The following is a 24,394-nucleotide window of genomic DNA, read 5'->3' as shown; positions in this document are numbered from 1 at the left end:
ACGCTCATCGCACGACTGCAACCCCTTCACAAGCCAAGCATGGCGACTCTTGCTCAGACTCTTCAGAGTTTTTTTTTCTTTTGTTTTTTTTAAGGCAAGCTGGGGTTAGGGAGTCGCAGACCCTAACCATCTCTTAAGCCCCACGAGGCAGAGGCATTCCAAGCTTTCAACTTGGCACGAGACCCGTTTACCACATGGGATATGATATGGGATTAAGTTAGAGTATCCCTGTGACATGTTTTACACTCTTTGTCAGTTCTGCAGAATTGCTTATTCATGTGCATGTTGTTGGAAACAATTTATTCTATCTATGTTTATCATTATTTATTGGGTTGCTTATAGCTTACTGTTGCCTTGTCACCGTAACCTTGATCTTTTGAAAACGAAAAGCTTATCAATTTTATTTTCTGAAAGTTTTGGTCCTTGGAGATCCGATTCTCTACCTAGGGTTTGGGACATCATTGCCTAACTTAATTTTATTTTGTTTCACTTTCTGAAAATCTGAGATTTGTGTGGCTACTCAGAGGGTGTTAAGGTTGGGAAATAAGGTCAGTTAATGAGTTTAGACCTGTTTCGACCCATCCAAATTGTTTCTCCCAAATGGTGGGCCCATATTTTGCGTTGATGAAGAGTTTTCGAGTGATATAGGGCTGGTGTCTTACCTGTGTGGTGTGAGGTTCAGCTCGTGAGTAGGGGTTTGATTCCTTCATTCTCTCTAGAAAGTACATTTAGGAAACAGGGGATTGTTAGAGACTATTTGTTTCATTTTCCTGTTGCAATAACATGCGCAACATGATGGTCTTTATCTTTTGTGTTATCAATATGATGATCATTTATATTCTTATTTGAGTCCCATGAATGAACAGTATATTGGTTGAGAAACATTTCACATTTTGTGGTTTAACTGAGTTTATTTGGTCGTCTTTTTTAGGAATAAGGGTTAATGCAGTATTTTTTTATCATTCTTGTAGGTTTTAACTTTTAAGTCATTTTGACGATTGCTTGAATCCTGATCAGATTGACTGGATCACTTGTATTATTCTTTTACTGTTGGATATATATGGATTATTGATTTATTGTTTTCAATTTCAAAGTCAATGAAAAACATGTTCTTCCTCCACAAGTTGTCTTATGGTTTCATTATGGTGTTTGATCTTGCAGACTTTCATTCTCTCCTTGATCTCTTGAAGTGACTTTGCTTTATGTGAATTTTGAACTTACATGTTGATCAAGTGAACCAAGCATGATAAAAGAAACAAAACAAAAGAGATACTTATAAGGATAAATTAATATATAAAAAATATATTATAGGAAAATTCTTGAATTCATATTATAAAAACATATTATATAAAATGTATACCAAGCATGATTGAGCTTATCATCCCTATTAAGTATGAATTCTTTGATATACCGAGCATGGGCACACCCAGGCTCGGCTCATTTACTCTATCAGAAGAGTGGGGCAACTAGTATGCTGCAGCTAGTTGTTTAAAATTTTAAATAAATATCATTATTGCTAGTAACAGTCGGCCAATATGAATTTTGTTTTTCTTCGTTGTTATGTTATCTTTCTTTAGCATTTTTTCATAAATGCAAACTTTTGAAAGAACTTTTTTTTTGCTTTATCATAGTATATTATAGAATCATAGATCTTTCACCTCCTTAAATGATGTTTATTTATTTGTTTTAGTAATTGGTAAATTATGAGTAATGATTTGTGTTCTTCACTCTTCATCCTTTACTGTTAATAATAGCTTTTTTAAAGTATTTTAGGCTAATTCTTATACTTTTATGATGCAGATATATTTGCATGTTCTTTGCTTCATTAATGACCATCCCAAGCTATGATCACGATAATTCTGATGACGATGACGATTCTTTGTACAATTTGGAGCATGAATCATCTAGTGGTGTTGGGAAGGGCAAGAAGAGGTCTTCTGCTTGTCCATATCAGTTTGAGGACAGAAACGAAAATTGTTTTTATGAGGAAGATGAAGAAGAATATGACTTAGATGACTACTATTCTGAAGATGACCAAGATGATGAACCACCTAGCATGCATAAAACAACAGTGCTATGGTGCCATGTATTGAAACAAAAGAAGAGTGGGCAAGAAAAGCAAGGTGGAACCCAAGTTTTTATGTGAAGGCACTGCAAAAATATTTATCATGGATCATATACTCGAGTTTTTGCACATCTCATGGGATCTCCAAAGATACAAAGTGTTGGGATTGTCTTTTGCCATGTAGTTGCAAAAAATGCAGAATTGGCAAAAAAAATTAAGAGGCAAATTCGCCGAGTGGAGGTTTCATCAAGTGCATTTGAGTTAAGGAGATCAAGAATTGATACTCCGAAGAAGCCTATTAATATGACTACATCATCTAGTGGAAGCCGAAAAACAGTTGATATTCGTGATACCTTTAAAAAGATAGAAAGAGATGATGTAGATCACAAAATTATCAGATTTTTGTGTGCAAATGGCATACCTTTCAATGTGCTTCGATCACCATATTGGGAAGAGATGATATATGCAGTTAGTAAAGTGCTCGGATATAAACATTCATCATATGAAAAAGCGCGAACAACGTTGCTTGACAGTGAGAAAGAGTGTGTTCACAGGGAGTTAAATGAATTTCGAGAAAAGTTTGAGGAGTTTGGAGTTTCCATTGTCTCAAACGGTTGGACAAATATCAAGAACAAACACTTGATAAATATACTTGCCTCAAACTGTTTTGGCTCGATGTTCTTATATGCAAGCAATTTTTCTAATGTGCAACAGTCAGCTGCAAACATTGCCGAGTTTTTGAATACGGGATTTAAACTTGTGGGGCCTTCTAACGTAGTGCAAGTGATTACAGACAATGCAGCAAATTGCAAGTTAGCAGGTGAAGAATTAAAACAAACGTACAAGTATACTTTTTGGTCACCTTGTGTTGTGCACACACTTAATTTGATCTTCAAGGATTTGGCACGAGTTTCATTGGTTGGGAGAAACATATTTGCAGAGTAAAGAAATTGTGAAGTATATCACAAATCATTTAAAAGCACTAGCAATCTTTAGAAGCAATGAAAAATTAGAATTAATAAAGATTGCAAAAACAAGGTTTGCTTCACATTATACTACTTTGAAACGCTTGCTTGATGTAAGGGAGAGCCTAAGGCTCACAGTAATTTCAGATAGATGGAGCGATTGAAAGCAATCATGCACGGATGAAACTATGAAAAAAAGGGATGTTACAACAGAAACAATTGTTCTTGATGAAAAATATTGGGATTCTGTATGTTTAGCATTATTGATTACAAAACTCATCTATAAGATGATTAAATTTTGTGATCAGAAAGGCCCTATAACTGGTGAAGTGTATGAAGGCATGGACAACATGTTGGGGGAAATCAAAGACAATCTAAAAGGACAACCAGATTTATATGAAAAGATTCATAAGATTGTCTCAAATAGATAGGATAGAATGAATGGGCCTCTCCATAGTCTAGCCCACATGCTTACTCCAAAATATTACGAGTCGGAGTATCTCAAAATCCCAGCAACAGGAGGGGTCAAACGAGTTTCTCCTGGTAAAAATTTTATTCTATCTATTTAATAAAGTTTAAAGTTTAATTATTTTATTATTTTATTATTTTATTATTTTATTATTTTATTATTTCACTTGCATTTTCTTGTTATAGTTACTAAACATTTTTTTTTTGCAAAAAAGGATAATGATATCTTAGACGGTGCAATGCTCGCGCTTGAAGTCATAGTTTCTGGAAATGAAGAGCTATCTACACTTTATAGGTCACAACTTGTGGCTTTTGCATCAAGAAGTGGAAGATTTACCCGAAATGCAGCAAAAATAGATGCACTGAATCCTACAATGTCGGTGCTTAATTGGTGGTGATACACCTAAGTTGAGAGCATTAGCCATTAAGGTTTTATCTCAACCTATTAGCACATCTTGTGGAGCACCTATAGTTACATTCACAATGTTAAAAGAAATAGGCTCAATGAAGATCGTGTTGATACCTTAGTGTATTTTATTTCAATCTTTGATTGATTGACAGGTATAATTAAACTGTGTTGTACTTTTGTTTTGGTATTTTTTTTTTCTCTTTTTCTATCATTGATTGTTTATTAGCATTCATATTTTATATTCTTGTTATAAAAGGTGCAACAATCGCTACAAAGAAGGGCCTAGTCAAAAATGGGATATCAATCCAGAACTTCCTATTGTAGAAGAAAATACGTTGAGATTAAAGGATATGCGATGGAGAGATTTGGATGATAGTGCACAACAATCAAGCATTATTTTCAAATCCAAACATAAAGATGCACAATCAAGAACTCCATTACCTCCAATAATCATACGTACAAATGAAGTTGAAGAGGATACAAATCAATCCAACAGAACTAGTAGAACTGCAGATATACAAGAGCGACCATCAGTTCCCCAAGGTCGGATTGATCGTTTCTTTAGCAGGAGACCTAGGCAAGGTATGTTGATATTGTGTTTTTTATATTTTAAATTATGGTTTTTGAACATTTTAATTTTTTAACGTATTCATTATAGGAAATGAAGGAAGGAGCAGAAGACATGGTCGTAGAGGACAAGAAGCATGTGATGATGCAAAAAGTTCGCAATCTATTGCTGACTTGAAGGGGAAGAGAAAGATGACAGATTAATGAACTCTTGAATTATTAATTATTTTTTTATGATGTAGTTGGAGTAGTCCAACTTAAAAACTTTTATGTTACTTTTTTGTCATGGTCTTGTAATATTTTTTGGTATACTTTTATTTTGAATCTTGCATGATGAAGTGAAGTAGTGGATTATGTTAATTTTAAGGTTAGAGTTTAGAACTTTGTAGCTTATAATTTACATTTTAGAAATTTATAGCTTAAAAATTTAACCATATTTCTATGTAATCTTTGAGTTTATTGATTTCTCATTTTCTATGTTGCAGAGATGACAAGATTTACAACAATCACAACATCAAATAAAAAGTCATTTGATTCTTTCTTTGGAAAAAAGTACGCTTTTTAATCAAATTTATTTGTTTTCTTAATGCATTATTTAGTGCTTGCATGTATTTGTTAAATGGTTGCAACACGAATGTGAATTATGATCTTCTTTTGATGTATAATTTTTTAAATGTTTGACAGTTGCAATATGATGCATTTGTTAGATAATTATAATTTATATTATTTATTGGCTTAGATACATGTTTTCTTTTGTCAATGATGACATAAATCTTATTTTTTGATAAAATAAAAATATATAATTACATTTTTGCTTCCCTTTCGATTCTTAATCGTTTTCCATTCGCTTCTCACTCGAATCCTATGTCGCTTTCTTCTTCGCTTCTTAGCTCGCTTTCGGTTCGCTCCCTAGGTCGCTTTCGAGTCGCTTCTGAGACGCTTCTTAGGTCGCTTCCGGTTCACTTCCTAGGTCGCTTCCGAGACGCTTCCCGGTTCGCTCCTAAGTTGTCCCGCGCTTCCCGCTTTCTAAAATTTTAGAAGTGCCTCGCTTCCTGTATCGCTTCCCGCTCCCGCTTCCTTGACTGGCAACTCTGCCCACGACCCCCCGAACCATGTTTTCCTTGTCCTCCCCTTCCTTGAAAGGAACTTTCTCCTCTTCCTCTGCCATAAGTCAGCCCCGTAGCCAACACATCATGAGTCTCTGACTGCACATAGGTTTCCTCAGAAAATCCCTTCAGGGTCATCTCATGTTGTAGCAACTTTGCATGAAGATCTTCGAATTTTGAAAGTTCTGGGAGACACAATAGGGACGTTGCCAGAACATGATAATCCGGCCCTAACCCACTTAAGGTTTGTTGCACTTTGTCTTTATCACTGACCGCACATCCCACAATAGCCAGCTGGTCCATGATGCTTTTCATTTTATTCAAGTACTCCATAATGGGCATTGAATCTTTCTTTAACATCTGAAATTCTCGCTTGAGATACACAACTATTGCCTCGGAGATTTGCGAATATGTCTGAACTAGCTTGTCCCACAGCTCCTTGGCTAAACAATCATCAGAAATAGCCACAAGAACTTCTTGTGAGAGCGTAGAGGTGATGTATGACACTAATGCTTGGTTCATTTTCATTCAAGCAACATAATCCGGATTTCTGAAAAGCGCGGTAGAGGACGCCCCTTTATCGTCATTCTTTTCCTGTGAAATGAACTCTGGAGGGGGTAAGATTGATCCATCTAGATGACTAGAGAGATCTTGGCTTCTTATAAAAGGAACAATTTTCTTTTCCAAGTCAAGAAATTGGAATTATTTAGCTTTTCAGAGACTAATTGACTAAGGAAGTTAGAGGAAAGACCTCACTGCGGAAAAGATGAATCCATCTGAAAGGATATAAGAAAAGAAAGGAAGATTTCTGGACCAAATTTAGTTCACCGAGAAATCAATCACTCCAATATTCTGTCCTTTTTTTTTTGCAGGAAATTATGACAGATATATTATATTCGAGCGTAATCGGAAAACACTAAAGGTCTGATCAAAATTGAACATATCAACACAGAATCGGTCCCAGATTGAATAAAGATTCCTTGTTGAACAGAGAAAATGAGTCAAAACAAGAATATGAAGATTTCAAGACAAGAGACTTTGCAGTTTTAAACAGCAAAAATATTGAGCGTAGAGAACAAAAAATATCCAGTTAAATTCATATCAACAGCAAAGGACAAATCGATGTCACTTCAAGTCAACATACCAAAAGGAATGATAGCCTTTTCAGATTAACGAAAAGGAAAATTGTTTCAGAATATCAAGAAGGAAAGCCACTTCTGAAAAAAAAAGGCTCAACTTTAATGAATCGTTTAGAGAGGGGGAAAGAAATATGATCCTGAAGAAAAGGATCAGATCTGAAGAAGAAGAAATATTGACGTTCTTACCAGAACCAAAGAAAAAGACACAGAAATTGGGGATTGAATAGAGCACGTATTTTCTTGACTTGGAATCTCATATCATCTCCTTGGACATTCTTTTTGGAAAAACAATCTCAGACACAGTTTTAACACTGATTTGATACCATGTTAAAATATAAACTCCATGTTCACCTGCGCAGGGAAGAAGAACAATATAGAGAAAAGGGGCTGCAGGAAATCACATCTGAATTGGTTCAGCGTGTTTCATTGTATTTGGTTATATATATTAAGATGATACAGAATTTTTAGGGTACAAAAATACCCTCTAATAAAAAACAGAATTACAACATTGTATATTTGGATCCGGATCCGGTCCTGTACAGAAGTCGGGCCGGGTCCTGCGTAGACCCGACTTGGGTCCAAGACCCAAATATGACTTATTTTCAGTGGTCTCTATCGCAGATATGTGTTCCTACATATCATCTTAATAGTGATTCAAACAGTCAAATCAAAGATCCAAGCTGACCTAGAACGAGAAAAGAGTTATTTTAAATCAGTTGTATATCATTTCAAATTGATTGATTGATATCATTAAATTCAGGAAATTAATTAGAAAAGATTACACAATCAATTAATCACCAAATTCAATCTATCTCAAGAACCTGCTTAATGAGATTGTGTTGTACTATAGCATGCATTCAAAATGCTTTTATTTTATAAAGAAATTCTTAGAAAGTTATTTATTTATACTTCAATGAGAAAATGTTTTGAAAAAAAAAACTGATAAAGTTAATATGCCAAAACCATTAAGTCATCATTCTGATGATCACAAAGTACTTTCAGTTGGACTATCAAGAACCAAAAAAACATTGCTATCCAAAGTTAACAAAAATGTCTAAAATTACTTTTGTTAAACAAGCCTTGACTGATTGGTTCTTGCACTAAGGATAGAAATTGGAAGATTGTGAATCCTAATACCATGGCTACAAAAAAATCTACCTCAGAAAGCATGTTCAGATTTAGTAATTCACACCAACTGGGGCTCCACATGGTTGGTAGGAGCTGTCAGTGCACGTCTCCTTGTGGTGGGACGTTGCAGGTTCAAAACCCAGTGGTATACTGAATAATAACTGGTGGGGGTCTGCCTAACCCCAGCTTGCCTTCCAAAAAAACAAATTAGTGATGGCTACGGCATAGAATTCTTTCCTAGAGGCCAACAATCTAACGCAAGTAGGAAATATGTGTCATACGTCCTGTAGGAGGGTGGACTTGCTATACCCAGTTAAATGACAGGAAAATCTTTCCAATTCAAACTATGTCACCTGCAAGAGCTTGAACAGTGGGTGGGAATGGAGGTAGCCCTGTCACATGTGAACAGCCTTCTCTTCTATCAAATCATTTTCCATGCTATACACCACATTGAGAAAGACCAACCTCCAGTGATTGCCAATGCTAACCCAATATTTTGCCACCTGCACATCTGGGCCAAATTTTCCATTATCAACAAATAAAAAGAAAAGGGTGTGTCAGTCTGTTTCAGGCCAATCATTTTTCTCATCTGAATACAGATCAAAGTCATGGTCACATCATATGCACCTCCTCCAGAGCCTAGGCGATTTTTCAATTGACAGATCTTGCACACTTACATCCAGTAAGTTCAGCAATTCTCTGACTTGTTTTCACCCTAGCTGCATGGATTGGTTATAAGAAATGAAGAAACTGTGTTCAGTTGGGAATTTGCAGCCACTCACATCAACCCCTTTATATTGTAGTCTCATTCTTTCCTTTCAGATCTTGATGAAGATTGTTATTTTCTCTGGTATGAAATAACAACATTGCCACTTCTGTTTTTGTGTAACAGTGAGGTCCTACCTGGACCATGATGACCCACATTTCATCCATTTTTTTTTTGTTGAAAGAAGCATTTCATCCATTCAATCAACAGGAATCATACATAATTTCATTTTAACTGAATTATTTTCAGTTACTCAATGCTACAAAATTTTCCATGATGTTGAGTACATACTAAAATATCCAGGGGATGAAATTATCTGGAATTTCATCCACTCAATCAACAGGCATCCTACATAGCTTCACTTCAACTGAATCGTGTTCAGATCAGATACTCAAGTCTACAAAATTTTCCATGATGACGAATACATAGAAAGATATCAACATTTTTTCTTGTTCAACCTCCCAGGAACAGAGAAGTTAAGTACCAAATTAGTCCATTAGAAGTTTACCACAAACAAGATCCACAGTTATTCACTTGAAAAGAATTATAACGTAGATCAAATTCTTTACAGATGAATCATAGAAAGATTATACAACTGGGAATTTTACATAGACGGCAGAAAAAAAAAGTCCAAAGGAAAAACAATTAGAGACCCTGAAAATACTAGAGGGAATAGAACATACACAAAAGGAAGAACATACCAAGAATGATCCCTTGTGCACCTCTGTAGTAAGAACTAGTCAATGTCCTGAATCTCTCTTGTCCAGCTACATAAAATAAGGTGGAAGGCATATAATGAGAATGTTTTAACACTTTCATGAGCACAAAATAAACCATCATGATTCATCTACTGTTGCATCAGATAGTATTTAGATTGTTCTGCTATCAGGATAAGAACTAGGAGTGATCTCTTTACTTCCTAGCGCATGACTTCGAGTGCATGGAACTTGTGGACATCTATGTGACCCTGACGCCTGACTTACAAGCACTCCATAAGGCCGGGAAAAAACAAATTGATAATTATATGTTACCAGAACTCTCTAATGTGGCACTTGTTCCTTCAGGTTATCAAACAGTCAACTTTTTTACCATCTCCTGTTATTTGCATTTTATCAAACTTATAAAATTCCTAATTGAATAATAAATTTAAGGGAAAAATAGAGCTCACATTACCTTTATATCCAGGCATGACGACAGATTCCATTTTTTAGTTTCTTAGACACTTTTATATGCTTCCATATTTTCACATCACCCAAGGATATCAAAATATCAGTTCAATGTTTAAGTCAGAAAGGATGTGATCCACCTATTCCATTAATGAAGATTCATTTTTATGTTTCCAACATCATGAGAATGCAGTAAATAGGAAGAAGCAAGTGTTACATACAAACAGGAGAAAAGTATAAAAAATAAATATTTACAAAGAAGAAAAAAGGTTATCTCACACAATGGGTCAACTCATGACTCATCCAATTTGGCTTGGATTTGTGCCAAATCTTGTTCACAGAGAAGCCTGGCCAGGTTTTCAAAAAAATAACCAACTCACTGGGCTGACCCAACTGAGTCACAGGTTGGCTTCGAAGTCATGAACTTGATGCACTTTGGGTTTTTTAGCTTGCCCTGATCCCAAACCAAACACATAGACAATCATTTTAATCTTTTACAAAAGAATAAATGCCTGTGTGGAGACACATACACGTGCATTTTTTTTTTAATGAGAAGGAACCTTTGCCGAAACGAGGAAAACCCCAGGTGGGGCCCCACGATCACCCTTCCTTATGTGGCCCACCTCTAAAAGCTATGGACACACCCGTGTACCAATGGGGTTTGATCCAGTGCCTTCATCTCAGCACCCTCACAACCACCCCACTGATCCATGTGCATAGTTAACACAGAGACACATATAGTCCATCAAAGCATAATAACACGAGGACAAATAAGATAGCTGAATGAGTAAATATTGCACTATCTTAACTGAAGATCTCAGGTTTGGACTACACTGGGTCCAGACCATACTTTGAATTGAAAAAAAGATGAAAAAAGAGGAATAATTATTAACATGACCAAGCAAGTCACAGGAGGATTTATCCAAGACAATGCGTTGACCCGATGGAGCCACAAGTGAAGGAGAGTTGAGTCACAAGTCACTATTTTCTGAGCCATGCATCTCAAAGGAAAAAAGTGACCAACACATTTAGTTTCAATTCCCAAAACAATAGTTTAAATTAAGGGAACAAAAAGGAAAATTTAAAATATTTGAGAAATGACATCAACAAAGCAATTTCAGATAGAAACCATCGATGATATGAAGGATTCTCAGCCTACACTTGATACAGACATGGAATGAGTTTTCTCTCTTAGCCCCAAGTGATCTTGGCTCATATCATCTATTCTTGCCTATCTTCAAAAGATTGGATAACTTTTATAAATAAAATCAGGAGGGTGAAATGCCTTCTAAGAAATATCATGAAAAAACTATGAAAAACTCTTACAGTTATAAGTACCATAAAAGGCGAGAGAGAAGCAACCAGTTCAAACATTATTAGTGAATCACGCACATGACTAAAGATAATTGAAGTATGCAGATGAATTCGCCAGACATTATACTTTTAACGAAAATGTACAGAGATCGATATGAAAACTAGAAAAATAAAATAAAACCTACAAGTTCATGTAGGTCCAGAATGCTGATAATAAACCTAATAATTGGCAAACAAGCTTCAGAATAAGAAAACTGCCAATTCCAACAATTTTATATCATCAAAGGACACAAATTTACCAGTGTCCCAAATTGTAAGCTTCAGTTTGTTTCCCCCAACAGCAAGCTGCTTGATCTTGAAGTCAACTCCTACAAGTCACATATAGCATCCAAAATTACTCTTTCACAAGAAAAGAATGCTATCAATAAAAAATAGGAGGTAGGACAGAATAATAAGTTATATCTGACATAATAATAGAAAACAATCCTTCCTGAAAAAATTAGAAAAATGCAAAAAATCAGAAAAAAAAATGCACATATATATCCTAAAATTTTCTTTTTGTGAATTTAAATTTTCTTTCTCCAATATTCCAGAACATTAGTTTCTACAGTCTACTAATTAAAAACAAAATAAAACTCTAGCAACAGCCCCTAAAATAGCATTAGTGAAAACTTCCATCACAGTCAGTTTCATCGAAAACTGTAACATTTAAGGATTGCCTATAACTGGTTCTCATAGTCACCACCATAATTGTTGCATTAGCAAAATCCTCAAAATGCAGTACTAAGCACTTTATTCTTCTCTAAATACATAATTTCCACGTGTGATGTGAACAAACCCATATGCAGCAAGCAAGCATGCCAATGCAGTGGGCAACATGCAAATTTGTACATTGACATTGTAAGGCATCGTTTAAAGATAACAGAAAGATTGTACAGCAAAATACGTCATTTTTTGCACACTCTTGGGCATGGCTCCATTTCTCAGCCTACATTTACTTGAAATCTTGAGCTACAAAACTAACTTTAAGAGGGGGGAGAAAAGGAATATTGACAACAAAGTATGCACAATATACAAAGTTAACACTGAAGATTGGTATGTTACTCATTTATGACAAAAACATTATTGAAAAAAAAATGTGAGCTCCTTCATTTCTTCAGACTGCATACCATAACATGGGTACAAGAAAACCTCAAACAAATAAGCTGACATGAAAAGGCATAATGTCAAAACGTGAGCTTCTTCATTTCTTCAAACAGACTACATACTATAACATGGGTACAAGAAAACCTCAAGCAAATAAGCAGACATGAAAAGGCATAATGTCCTTATAAAGAAAGGATGCATCTGTATGCTAGGGTACACAAGGCAGCATCACAAACCTACGATAGGAACTATCAGCTTTCCTTCTAACAGTACATAGAAAAAGGACAAATTGAATGCCCAGTGAAATTTAAAGTATCTATCACCAATAGCATCTTTTAAAGTCTCTTGAAAGGAGTGTACATAAATGTCTAATGGAAGAAAATAATCCCAGGACCAAGTTAACCTTCCCCTAAGGCCAAAATTTCCACGCAAGTTACAGAAAGGCACACTACCCTAACACCAATTATTGCATTCACTTTCAAAGGTATTATAGCTCAGCTTCATAGAGTTCATCTTGCAAAGCTTGGAAACATCAAGACTTCCCTTGAAGATAGAACCCCACATTACCTATCCAAGAGAGACTACCAAACAGATGTTACAGAATTTATAAGTAATCCTTCTTTCCTTATAGGTATATAACTTCGCATCTTATATAATCACACGAAGAAAGTAGACTTTTTAACATATATAAGAATCAAGGTTGCGACAAGCACTCTAAAGAAAGCCCTTTCTTTGACAGTACAATCTTTATGAAATCCTTCTTGAAAGGTGCTTTCACCTCCATAGGAAAGTAAAGGGTCTCTATCATCATTGACACCTTAAGGAAAAAAACTCCCCCACAAAATTCCAAGTAGATGAGCCATAAGATATCGGTAGTATCACACCAAAGCCTGTCCAACTCCACCCCTATTCAGTAAACGCTAGTAGCACTGAACCTCATCTCATTCCCCAGTGACAACCTCTCAAAAATGGCACGCTAAAAGATCCAACCCCACAGAATCCACAGCCAGCACAATCTAAACTACCTACACACTGCATGCACCAATTACTTTTTCTCCCAATCTTTTATGGGCATATATTAGCAAGGTTCCCCACCTCTTCCCTTTAAAGACTCAATTGGACTCACCACTCTCTCTATGCATGACACATCCAATCAATGGTACCAAGAATGCCAAAGCAAGAATGCAACATGCAGTGATTCTAGATCAGTAAATGCATTCTTGCTAAGAAAAAGAAAAGCATAACAAAGCAAGAAAAAAAAAACGTTCTCGGCATTTATTTTAGTTCAGATCTTTCATAAAAGAATTACCCATTTCCCATCCTTTCCAACAAGGTCATATTCTGCAACCCTTAACCAAAAGCAAACCAAGATACCCACAAGAAAGAGTTGAGAAACAGACAAGATACCGATGGTGGGAGCGAGAGACTCCAGGGAATGAGATGTGAAGCTGAGGAGGAGACTGCTCTTCCCAACTCCTGAATCACCAATCAGCAGAATCTTGAACGAGTAATCATAGTTTACATGCCCAGAGGCCGAACCCATCTTCACCACCCTCTTGGTTTTTCTTTGTACTTTTGATTGGATAGTTGTGATATTAACACAGAGTTGGCTGCTTCTGTGTGATGAAGAAAACGAGAACTCGTTTGGTTTTCAGCAATAAAACATGTTTTACTTTTTCTTTTTTTCTCTATTTCTCGAGCGTTATTCTTTGTATGTTTTGCTGGTAAAAGAATAAAGAGCAATGAGAGAGAGAGAGAGAGAGAGAGAGCAAAGTTGGCTTCCAATAACCGTGATGATGGGTGTGGCGACAACATAAAGCAGCAGACAAATGGATGCTTTGGTTGATGGGATCCGTTTCTTTACTCTCCTTTCACACTTTGCTTGGCATTGGGCCCTTCCCGTCATTGCACTGATACCTGTCCTGACAGTGACTTGTACACTTGGATTTTGGACATTCTAATGGATCCATATTAAATCCCCAAGTTTCTAATAGTAAGTGGATCGGATATATCCGATATCCGATCTGATTAGTCAGATTTGGTTAAGAAAATTAAATCTGATCAGTAACCAAATTTGGATTCAGTTTAGGATTTTGTAATCGACTCCTATAGATATCTGGTTTTGACAGATATCCAAATTTGATTACAAGTATTTTTTTTTTTTGGATTCAGTATTAGTTTTTTTCCATCTGAATCTGAATTGGATTAGCCAATATCCCATTAGTTAAATGGATTTGACTTGGATCTGAACTGAATTGCCTGGGGTCCTGTTGGAACTTCGTTTGTAAATCATCTTTCTCAATAAAACTTTGAAAACTAAGAAAACAAATGAACCTCTGTCTTTTACCAAAATTTCAGCAAAAAAAGAAGATTGTTCTTTTAACTTGACCTTGTAGAACACAAGAACGAAGACTCTAATATGGATCCAATTACATCGAATCAGACAGAGTTACGGACTCTAACATCTTAGTTTCTATGGCCAACTTTATTTACAAGAAAAGCTTTTATATACATGCTGGTTTTTACTTACTGCGTTTGATTAATTTAAAACCAAATCAATCCCGTGTTTTTATTATTTACTGTTTTTATTCCTTTTGCGTTGTTTTCATCCATCTTTTTTAATGCAAAACATCTTTAATCATTCATTTATTCCTTCAACGAATTCTTGTTGGTTCATCATCTATTGCTAACTATGGGCCTGGTGAGTAAATAGCAGTACAGCCTTCATGCAGTAAAAAAGGGGAATTGGCAGACTGGTATGATCATTCTTGATCGTTTCCAATTCTTTTCACACTTCTTGGCATGCAACCATAAAAATTTTTGTACTAATTTCATTGGATTTGCTAATTAAGGGTTCAATCATTGGTAATTAATTAATCTTGCCAGGTCAGAGCTTCCCTTTCCACCCATAAAATTTCATACTTCTCAAAGGTTCCCTCATCTCATGAATGTCACCAAGCTGATTGGACGTCAAGAATTCAAAACCCAACGTGTATGCATCCTTCGCCGTAAGGCCAAAGCTAGGTGTACTTACTTGCGGGTAAAGAAAGCTGGGGTTTTACACCAACGAGCTCTCAAGTGAGGTGGTCTTCCCCGGTTATCTGAAACAAACTAAAATAAAACAACAACAAAACACCGGCCAACAACCACAGCAAAACACCGGCAATGTCCTTAGCTGAGTGTTGTAGTGAACCTGGCAATGAGATCAGGCACATACCCACTAGTAATGAAGGCCACTTTGGCCCACCGTAATAGCTTTGTAATTTGAATGACTTTTTATGTGGATCCAAGCACAACTTGGATTGGATAAGGTCCAGTACCATTCCAATTTTCCAAATTGCCAAGTGTAGTTTACTTAAGTTGGAATCACGTGCATTGTCTTGTCCTCATCAACGAAATAAGCTCCCCATGGGGGGTGTCTTTTCTCCCGTCCCCAAGGAATTGAAAGTGACCCCTCCATTATGATCCATTCACAAGGCAAAAACAAAAACTAACACCAAGGACCACAATTTTTGGTTTGGTATCATTTATAGGTAAAAACAAAAAAACATCACCAAGGAGCACGGTTTTATTTGGTACACAATCCATCCAACCCTTCCTTTCACGTTTTGTGGTATAGACATGAGACCACGTGAGAGAGAAAAGGAGAGAGAGAGCGAGGCAACGAGCCTACCTTGCACCAACATGGAGCACAGACCGAGTTCTCTTTGTATTGATCCGCAACCAACTAACCAACCTCATGCACCACTTCACCAACCTTGGACCACATCCAAAGCACAAGCCAGGTGGACTAGAAGTGATGTTTTTTTTATATAATCAGAAAAATGATGTTGACTTACAAGGGCTCTGGCCACTACACGGGAAGCCCATTTGAATCCATTACAAAACTATTTCTAACAGGGAACCACTAACAAATACAAATAAAGAATTATATAATAAAGCAGCAACCAGAAGAAGAGAAAATACAGAAAGACAACAATAAATGTAATGGTATATAAAATATCAGAGCATTGTATAGTTGTTGGTTCAATTGAACATCCAAAAAGCAGTGTCCAGGAAGTTTTAACAGCAGCATATGTCCAGGCATAAATGCACCTATGATGATATCATCTAGCAGAAATGCAGCTTCTCAGCTTATAACCTACTGCAAGAAGCATGAACAAAACAAATAAATGAAGGCAAGCTCTAAGAAATAATGTGAATGCCTTCCTGCTAGATAAGTCTAAAATGGCAGGGAAGCCAACAAGGTTAGAAAGTTCTGTGGAATAAAGATCGTCCTTGACTGAGACAATAGAGAGGTATCCTGAAATGCCTGTCTTGTAGAGAGGGCCTTCATTCATTCCATCGCATGATATGTGGACCGTTGCAGCTGTGACATGGATGGAGCTGGGGGCATAGACTGCTGGTGTCTGAATGACAGACTTGTCTGATTTCAGTGGGTATTCTGCAGCAGATGCAGGGGGTGCAGGAATGGATTCCAGCATATCGTGGACCCGTTTTGAGAGCGAGCTCACCCATCCACCCTCATATTCGGTATCTGCACCATGAAGGTTCAAACAAAATGAGTAAAAATATCTGAATCATGAAGGTTCAACTAGACAAATCATAACCAAAAATTCCCCTGTGGAAGCACGATTCTTGTTTTTCATTTGTTTCCCCTCTTTATGTACATTTTGTCTTTTCTCTTGAGATCATCTTCGATAAGTTGCAAGATACTAAAAGAGCCATGCAATGGGCGTGGAATCATTCATCTAAATAGGATCTGCACTCTTGATGGGGTTGGCTACTATGAATTTGCTTCATGAGGTTGGCTACAATGAATTTGCTTCATGAGGTTGGCTACCATGAATTTGCCCAACCGATGATCATTAACAACCAACCAGCCTTCCAACTTGTCAAATTGCCAGTTGGCACACTAAAATGAAAAGAAAATACCCGTTTTACCATACCTGGTGTACGAGTAACATTGTTTGATTTGCTCTTGAGAATCTTGTCACCTGACCCAGGATAGGTATCTAGCACTTGATTAGAGGATGATTGTTCTGCAACATGAACGTGTGAGGTATCTGGCAGTTTTACATCTGGCACCAAATCTTCATCCAACTGCAAATGAAGAAAAAATGGCCGGTATACTTAGATGATGCATGCACAAAAAATCCATTTTGAGACACCCCTCAGTGAGGTTGGGTGTTTAAGCTTTTCACGCATGAAGAAAACCTTTGTGAATAAACTTTACCTCTGATTTGATGTTTGAATGCCTAGTGACCACGTCTACTTCCTCTGGAACCCTAGAAGAACTTGAACCAACCTCATATAAATTACTTTCAGTAGCATCAAAGAAGTGTAAGAGTTCATCAAGCATTTCAAAACCACTTGAGTCGGCTTCCATAGAATTTGAAAGATCATTCATCTCTAAAAAGGAACCATCTTCAATTGGAAAACTAGCAGCAGAAGCATCAAAATATGCAAGGGGATTGTCAATCATTTCAGTCATTTTAACACCAGAGCTTTGCGGATCAACAGGTTTTGAAAGATCATTTAGTTCCAAGTAATAGCCAGCTTCGACAGGCTGGCACACCCTGTCTAGATCTGGCATGTGAATAGCTTCACCGGTGCCAAGTAGATGTGGATCAGCATGATGCTGTTCAAGGAAGCCCTGAGCACCTTCAGAATATGCAAAATTATAATATTCATCCCACTCTGCTACAGGTAATTCCTCCTCACGCATAATGTAGCAACCTAAATTCTGCAAGCAATGAAAAAATGGTATAAAATTCCAAAGGTCATGTTTCGAACAATTTTGAAAAACTTATAGAATAAACATGCTAACTGTCAGGAAAATATGAAGAAAAGAAGAAACAATAGAGGATTAAAATATTAGGTTGCATTGACAACACCTAAAAGAAAAAAAAGAAAAAAAAGTCAACACAAACATCAGAACCAAAACTATTTCCCACCACCCCATAATCTTCCCTAAAGTTTCCCTAGTATAGAACACCCCCCAACCTTAACTGTCTGTTTGAGTGCCCAAGAAAAATTCTCTTGGTGAATTTTTCAATTGGGAAAAATCTCTCTTAGATGTTTTCCGCTCGTGACCTTTTTTCCCTTGTTTGACTTGTTACTTGGCAAAAGTGGAAAAGCGTGTGCTTTTTTCTTTTCATGCATTCAATTGTCTCTTGGAAAAATGAGAAAACATTGTAAACAGACAAAGTATGATGATATGGATTCCGATTAACGCCATGAAGAGGTTAATAAACTAATGAGTATCGCATAGACAAGCAAATGTTAGCCATCACAAAGACAGTTTGTATTCTGTCATTGTAAAGAATACCCAAAAAATAAATGAAATTGTTAGCCATTACAAAGACGGTTCATAATATGCAGAAAACTAAAAAGAATCCTTCCTCTATTTGCCTACAATGACACCAATAAAAGCAAAATCATCAAATGATGGTATCTTCCTTCACCAATGCACATATCCATCAAACTAGAGACATAAATACGAATTTCTATCTATGACAATCCTGAACCTCTTCAAATGTAGTCACGTTAAACCAAAATATAAAATCCTATTTCCATATCATTATCAATACATCGAAGAACTCTAAAGGTTTCTGGAAATAAAATGGCAATCAGGTGAATGCAATCAGAGAGAGAGAGAGATGATTTATCTTTGATCAATAGAATAGCACAAAAAACGTGATTGATCAACCAAACTTCATGAGGTGAGTCACCATGAAAATTGAAAGAATGGGTGTCATTCCAACTTTCTGCCCACGCTTTTTTGGTGGAGATTGCCCCTGGAAAGATGGACATTTTCTCACCTCTTTACTTCCCAGTGGAAAAGCAAGCCGGTCTCATGCTCTTTTGGGAGGAAATTGTTCCTAGAGACAAATTTCACATGCATCCAAACGGGCCACAAAGGATGATTAATCACCTCTTGTTTAACAGTTAACTACATCTCAAGTGTATGATGTATCCACCTCATGATGCACATAGAACGAAGTAGACATTTCTCTGCTTCTGGGTTTTCACACTTATTATTTACAAGGTTTCCTTGCTATTTGTGATCTCACACTCTCAGTGATATGGATAATCCATGTTCAAGTAGGCATTTAGCAAGTCTGGCAGTGCAGTTGCAAGTGGCCATAGAAGATCCAACTCCTGGTTTTTCACAAATTCAAGTTGAGTTGGGAGAGAACTATACAGGAACAGATAAACAAAAGTACCTAGAACCAAGGTTTTAAAACCCGTGACTCGGAACTCGACTCGTTCTTTATTGACTCGGTGACTCGGACCGGGTTTTGTTAACTTTTGATTTTAAAAGAAAAACAATATATAATTTGTCTCAAACCATGTTTTTTAGTAAACATATAGCCTCCAAATGTCTGTAAGAATATAAAAACTGCAAAGAGCTATAGAGGTTTGCTTGAATTTGATATCTATACAAGCACTTTGACTAATTCATGACTTGAATTAGAGGATGTGGTCACCATGAGTTCAGTCTGCTATTACCTACGGTTCCTAAAATGGCCAATCATATATGCTAGCTTGTTTTAAAAGTTTCAATTCCCTCTCTAACAAATCCATAAATGTAAAATAGGGATATATGTGCATAATGCCCAATATCAACATAAATAAGTAATTTTCTCATGTATGAAAACTATGCAGGAAATATATTAATATTTGAATCTGTACAATGCTTGTTCACATAACAAATGGATGATGAAACCTAAATGTGACTTCCTATAGGCACATTTGACCCTCCATATATATAGTGAGAATCATTTTTTAAAAATATTTTGCTAGAATAAGTTGATAGCACAGGGTGAACAGTAGTTCGAACAGCATGGCGATTTTATTCTATGGATTTAAATGATCTTTTATCTTTAAATGATTTTTATTTTCTTTTTTATACAAAATCTGGGGGTAACCCTTGTTAAAATATATGTACTTATATATTTCGAAACTGTAATTTGAAACTCAAAAATCAAATTTCAATCATCCCAGAACTCGCCCGAGTCAAGCCGAGTAAAGCCCGAGTCAAGCCCGAGTTTTGGCAAACCGAGTTTGCCTTGCCAGGTTGACTCGCTGGAGAGCCGAGCCGAGTCAACGAGTTGACTCAGCGAGTTTTAAAACACTGCCTAGAACGTGACTTTTGAGTCAATGTGCAAAAACTCAGATCATTTGCAGATAATGCTGGAAGCCATTTGGGTTGTAATATATACCAGAACAATCTATCAACTTGATAGACAATGACACTGATTGCTAGCATTATAGCATACTAAAAGTATATTTTTGACCATAAGCTGATGGAGCAGATAAGCTCCAACCAGTTGCAGAAAATAAATGACCGTGGAAAGATTACAGTCTATGTCACCTGGGTACGGGTCCGGGTACGGAGGGTATGACACGAAAATTTTAAAAAATGAGGGTACAGGGACTATATATATATATATATATATATATATATATATATATATATTATAAGTTTGGGTCTGGATCATATATGGATCCATATAATGTCTGTATGTGTAATTTTCGAAAAAAAAGGGGAGGGGAATGAAAATTTGAAAAACAAGGTCTCTAGGTGTAATTTTCAAAAAAAAATGAGGGGAATGAAAAGCTTTTATCTGAAGGGAAAGGGGGTACCTCGTGACCCCCCCCCTCTCTCTCCCCTTTTGCCGAGGGTGGGAAGGGGGAGGTTTGACAAGGAAAAAAAGTGAGAGTGTGGGTTTTGGGTTGGATCTTAGTTGGATCCGACCCAACCCACAGGCCCACGTACCCATGCCGCGCACCTGGTACCTGTACATGTGTCGGGCTGTGTCGACACGGGTACATGGCTGGTTTTTCCATGTCCCGGTAACATAGATTACAGTTGTAAAATCTGTGAACAGGTATTCCTCTCATAATTCTAGAAAAGACAGTTCTCAGCAATATATAAGTGCAAACATTAGATTGTTCCAACACTATAAATTTTATCTTTATAGATACAGTTCAAAAGTCAATTCTACAGGAATTTGCTTTTCGGGCAATAGAATAAGCAGTGTCAAGACCAAATAACCAACCAGTACATCGTGAACCTATTACTATAACTAATCACTGTTTTGATTCATGTTACATCCAGACATGGTTCCCATATCAATATATCAAGAAATGAAAAGATCTCCAGAAAAAATGAATCGTACCTAGTTAGGATGATGGTTCAAAACCACCTGCTATATCTATGACTTGCGGACTGAATGTGCAAAGATTTATTTCTATAGATTAAGGTTCACTGGCAATTAAAGGTGCAAGTCATAAGGAACTAGCCATATAGGGTGCCCGTTTCAAGTATTTAAAATTAATGCAGTTAAAAAAAAAGAAAAAAGAGGCATCCCCGTCTGGTTAACACAATTTTCTTTTTGTTTTCAGATATGTTCTATTTTTTGAGTATTTTCTGATCTGAAGTATCAAAGAGCATTATTTATCAGAAAGAAGCCCAGGCACCGAATTGCTCCACATACAGTTCCTCGAAGTGCATCACATGGCTTGATTTTCATGCCATCAAATATAAGGTTCGACAAAGGCTTTTTCTTCATTGTGGATACTATCACAAACGGGGAAGAAATCTTTTTCTCCGTATGATGGAATGTACTAGCCTTGAACCCTTGACCACACGTAAAGAGTGGACAGTTATTGCCATGTGTTTGCCACTAGCCCAAGAAGCCCTACCGGTAATGAAAGAAGAACACCAAAGATGAGTAACACCAACTTTTCCTTGTAAGCCTATAATGGGTAGTTCAATTACCGGTATAAACCCACAAACATTAACCCTGGTAATGTGGTTTACGATAAAGGTCGCTGCTAGAAGCTATCTTACCACAACATTAGAAAGGATTTTGAAAGGGCATAACTACACCATATTTTAATCAAGCAGCGAGACATTGATTTTGTAAGAAGGAACCCTTTAATACCAGTAATTTAATGCTATTCAACCCAGATGAACCATAAGATAATAAATTTCTTCTAGAGACGCCTTCTATTGATAGCCCAATATATTATTTTGCAGGACATTCTAAAATAAGAATGCCGCATCCTTGATAAGACCTTGTCTGAGTTTGCAGATAATTGGAACTCAGGTTTTTGCAAATCCTTCTGGTTGATTCAGAATATGTAACTCCTCCAACTTTTTGGACATTTAGTGCACAGAAAAATACGAAAAACAAAAGTTATAATCTACAGTGAGGGAAAAAAAAAGAAACAGATGGAAACCATGAAATACCTTACCAGAAAAAGTGCAGACAATAGCAATAACCAGAATATATTCATCAAAAACTGTGACCAGATGTAGTTAAAAAATAAAAAATTCACAACTATGAATAGTTCACAGTCATTTTAATGCTTCAAAAAGGATCCAAGAGCTACCAGTATTTACCTGCTCATGGTCATTCTCTGGAGCAATCCCCTCACTCTGCACATCAGAATGTAGCAGAAACTGATCAATCTTATCCTGCAGATTTAACGGGCCCTCCTCAGAATCAACAGAATCTTGCCCCAATTCAATGGGCACTAACGACAGACCGAGAACATGCCCAGAAAATGCATCATCCTCAGTCTTTGGAACCAAAACCGATTGATCCATTGGCGCCGCTGGCTCTGAAGAAGACGCCTCAGGATACGTGAAAGCAAGCGGCATCTCCGAGTTGACGACATCGTCATCCTCCCATTCTTCCTCAATAAACGGTGCCCCATATTGCTCTCCGTTCTTCGGCCCCGGGCCGCTCTTATGAAATATCCTGCAAATCACGAACTCATCCTTCCTCCCCAAACAAGGAAAAGAACCCAAATCAACAAACGACTAAATAACATAAAAAAAAACACCGAATTCCGGCCTTTATGATAAACCACCGAATTCCGGCCAAGACGATGAGTGTTTCGTTCGATTTACCAGCGTTCCACCATTTGAAGCCGATGGCTCCCCTTCCTGCAGACGGTACTCGTGCATCACCCAATTGGTTCTTTCCCCGCGAGGCGCCCGGCCTTTATGATAAACCAAAGTCTTCTTCATCCCAACCGTCTTCGAACTCCGCCTGATCGCCCTATCCTTCCCGGTGGTCTTCCAGAACCCGAGCTCGGTCGCCCGGTTCATCCGCGACCCGTTTCCATACTTCCTGTCAAGAGGGCTGAAGAAGTACCATTCCATGTCCCTGCTCTTCAAACACGAACGAGCTGTACACGTCGAAATTCTACATCTCAGACTCAATTAAACATAATACTAAACCTTTTCAGATATCAAATGGTGTGCCAGGAAATTCTAGGGTTTTCACCCAGAAGAAGGAGAAGAGAGAAAGAGTACCGGGGAGATCCCATGGCTCGGATTTGTAGACGTCGATCTCGGAGATGGCGTTGAAACGGATGGGCTTGCCGTGGACCTTCCTCTTGAGGTAGTAACTCACCAACTCCTCGTCGGTGGGATGGAATCTGAAGCCCGGCGGAAGCGATACCTCACCGCCCATCAGTTTTTTCCGCACAATCGGTTTCTTTTCCTGCCCCAAAACCAGAACTCGGCTCGATCGATCAGTTCTCTTGTGCAGGAATCAGAGCTCGGCTCTCTCTCTCTCTCTAAGGGTGGTGGTGGTGTGGCGATGAGGGAGGAAGACGAGCACGGCAAGGAAATCGAGAGTTGGAAGAGTTGGTGCTGACGTGTCGGAAGGAGAGGGTTCAGTCTAAAGTCAGAAGGTCGCGAAGTTTCTCTTTCTTTGTCAAAAATCTCGGCCAGAAAAAAATGGTAGTTTTGATTCTTATCCAAATCCCTAGTCTACATCAAATTCAGTCCACTCTGAACTTAGACCCAATGCCATTCTCCGGAGGTCTGACTCTGATCAATTGGATCCGGCTAGGATATCAATACCTAGAAGTCTGATCCAGAGCAATCAACAGCTGGAGGTCAAGCTCAGTCGGACTTACACCTTTGAACCAACAGCTAGAGGCCTGATCCAGACTCAATCAACCAGATCCGGCTATGATGAACCAGGTGAGTGCTTTCAGTACAAGTCAAGTTCAGTCAGGTCTCAACTTTGACCCGATAACGATATCAATACCTAGTGGTTTTATCTGGACCCAATCAATTGGATCATGATCAACCGAGTGGGTAGTGCCACACGTGTTTATGT

General features: G+C 37.4%; 2 protein-coding genes across 2 annotated transcripts in view; both read right to left on the bottom strand.

Annotated features, from left to right (window-relative positions):
- Nucleotides 1–13,850, bottom strand: part of LOC149821764 (ras-related protein RABC2a-like) — a 44,707-nt gene extending 30,857 nt beyond the window's left edge. The window contains exons 1-3 of the mRNA XM_089981514.1: nucleotides 13,647–13,850; nucleotides 11,393–11,461; nucleotides 9,315–9,380 (exon numbers count right to left, since the gene is read on the bottom strand). Of these exons, the coding sequence (XP_089837640.1) occupies nucleotides 9,315–9,380; nucleotides 11,393–11,461; nucleotides 13,647–13,782 (271 nt within the window). The 5' untranslated portion in view covers nucleotides 13,783–13,850. The remainder of the gene's footprint in view (nucleotides 1–9,314; nucleotides 9,381–11,392; nucleotides 11,462–13,646) is intronic.
- A 2,352-nt stretch (nucleotides 13,851–16,202) lies between these two features.
- On the bottom strand, nucleotides 16,203–23,949 carry LOC149821763 (NAC domain-containing protein 53-like). The gene is made up of 6 exons (XM_089981469.1): nucleotides 23,578–23,949; nucleotides 23,170–23,450; nucleotides 22,657–23,037; nucleotides 17,476–17,985; nucleotides 17,189–17,342; nucleotides 16,203–16,776 (listed from the first exon to the last, which is right to left on the bottom strand). The coding sequence occupies exons 1-6, from the start codon at nucleotides 23,735–23,737 to the stop codon at nucleotides 16,346–16,348; spliced, it is 1,917 nt and encodes a 638-aa protein (XP_089837595.1). The 5' UTR covers nucleotides 23,738–23,949; the 3' UTR covers nucleotides 16,203–16,345.
- Between the last annotated feature and the right edge of the window lie 445 nt (nucleotides 23,950–24,394).

Source organism: Nuphar pumila, chromosome 11 (assembly GCF_984573655.1).
Source record: "Nuphar pumila chromosome 11, dmNupPumi1.hap1.1, whole genome shotgun sequence".
In the NCBI taxonomy this organism is placed as follows: Eukaryota; Viridiplantae; Streptophyta; class Magnoliopsida; order Nymphaeales; family Nymphaeaceae; genus Nuphar; species Nuphar pumila.
This window is presented reverse-complemented; position numbering and strand designations above follow the sequence as displayed.

What these genes read in the sequence shown, in the direction of transcription:
- LOC149821763 (XM_089981469.1), bottom strand. Translation starts at nt 23,737, where the DNA reads ATGGGCGGTGAGGTATCGCTTCCGCCGGGCTTCAGATTCCATCCCACC. An exon ending in CTTCAAATGGTGGAACGCTG is followed by an intron (nt 23,038 to 23,169) that starts GTAAATCGAACG and finishes TTGGGGAGGAAG; the next exon opens with GATGAGTTCGTGATTTGCAG. An exon ending in CAATGTTACTCGTACACCAG is followed by an intron (nt 16,777 to 17,188) that starts GTATGGTAAAAC and finishes TTCATGGTGCAG; the next exon opens with ATACCGAATATGAGGGTGGA.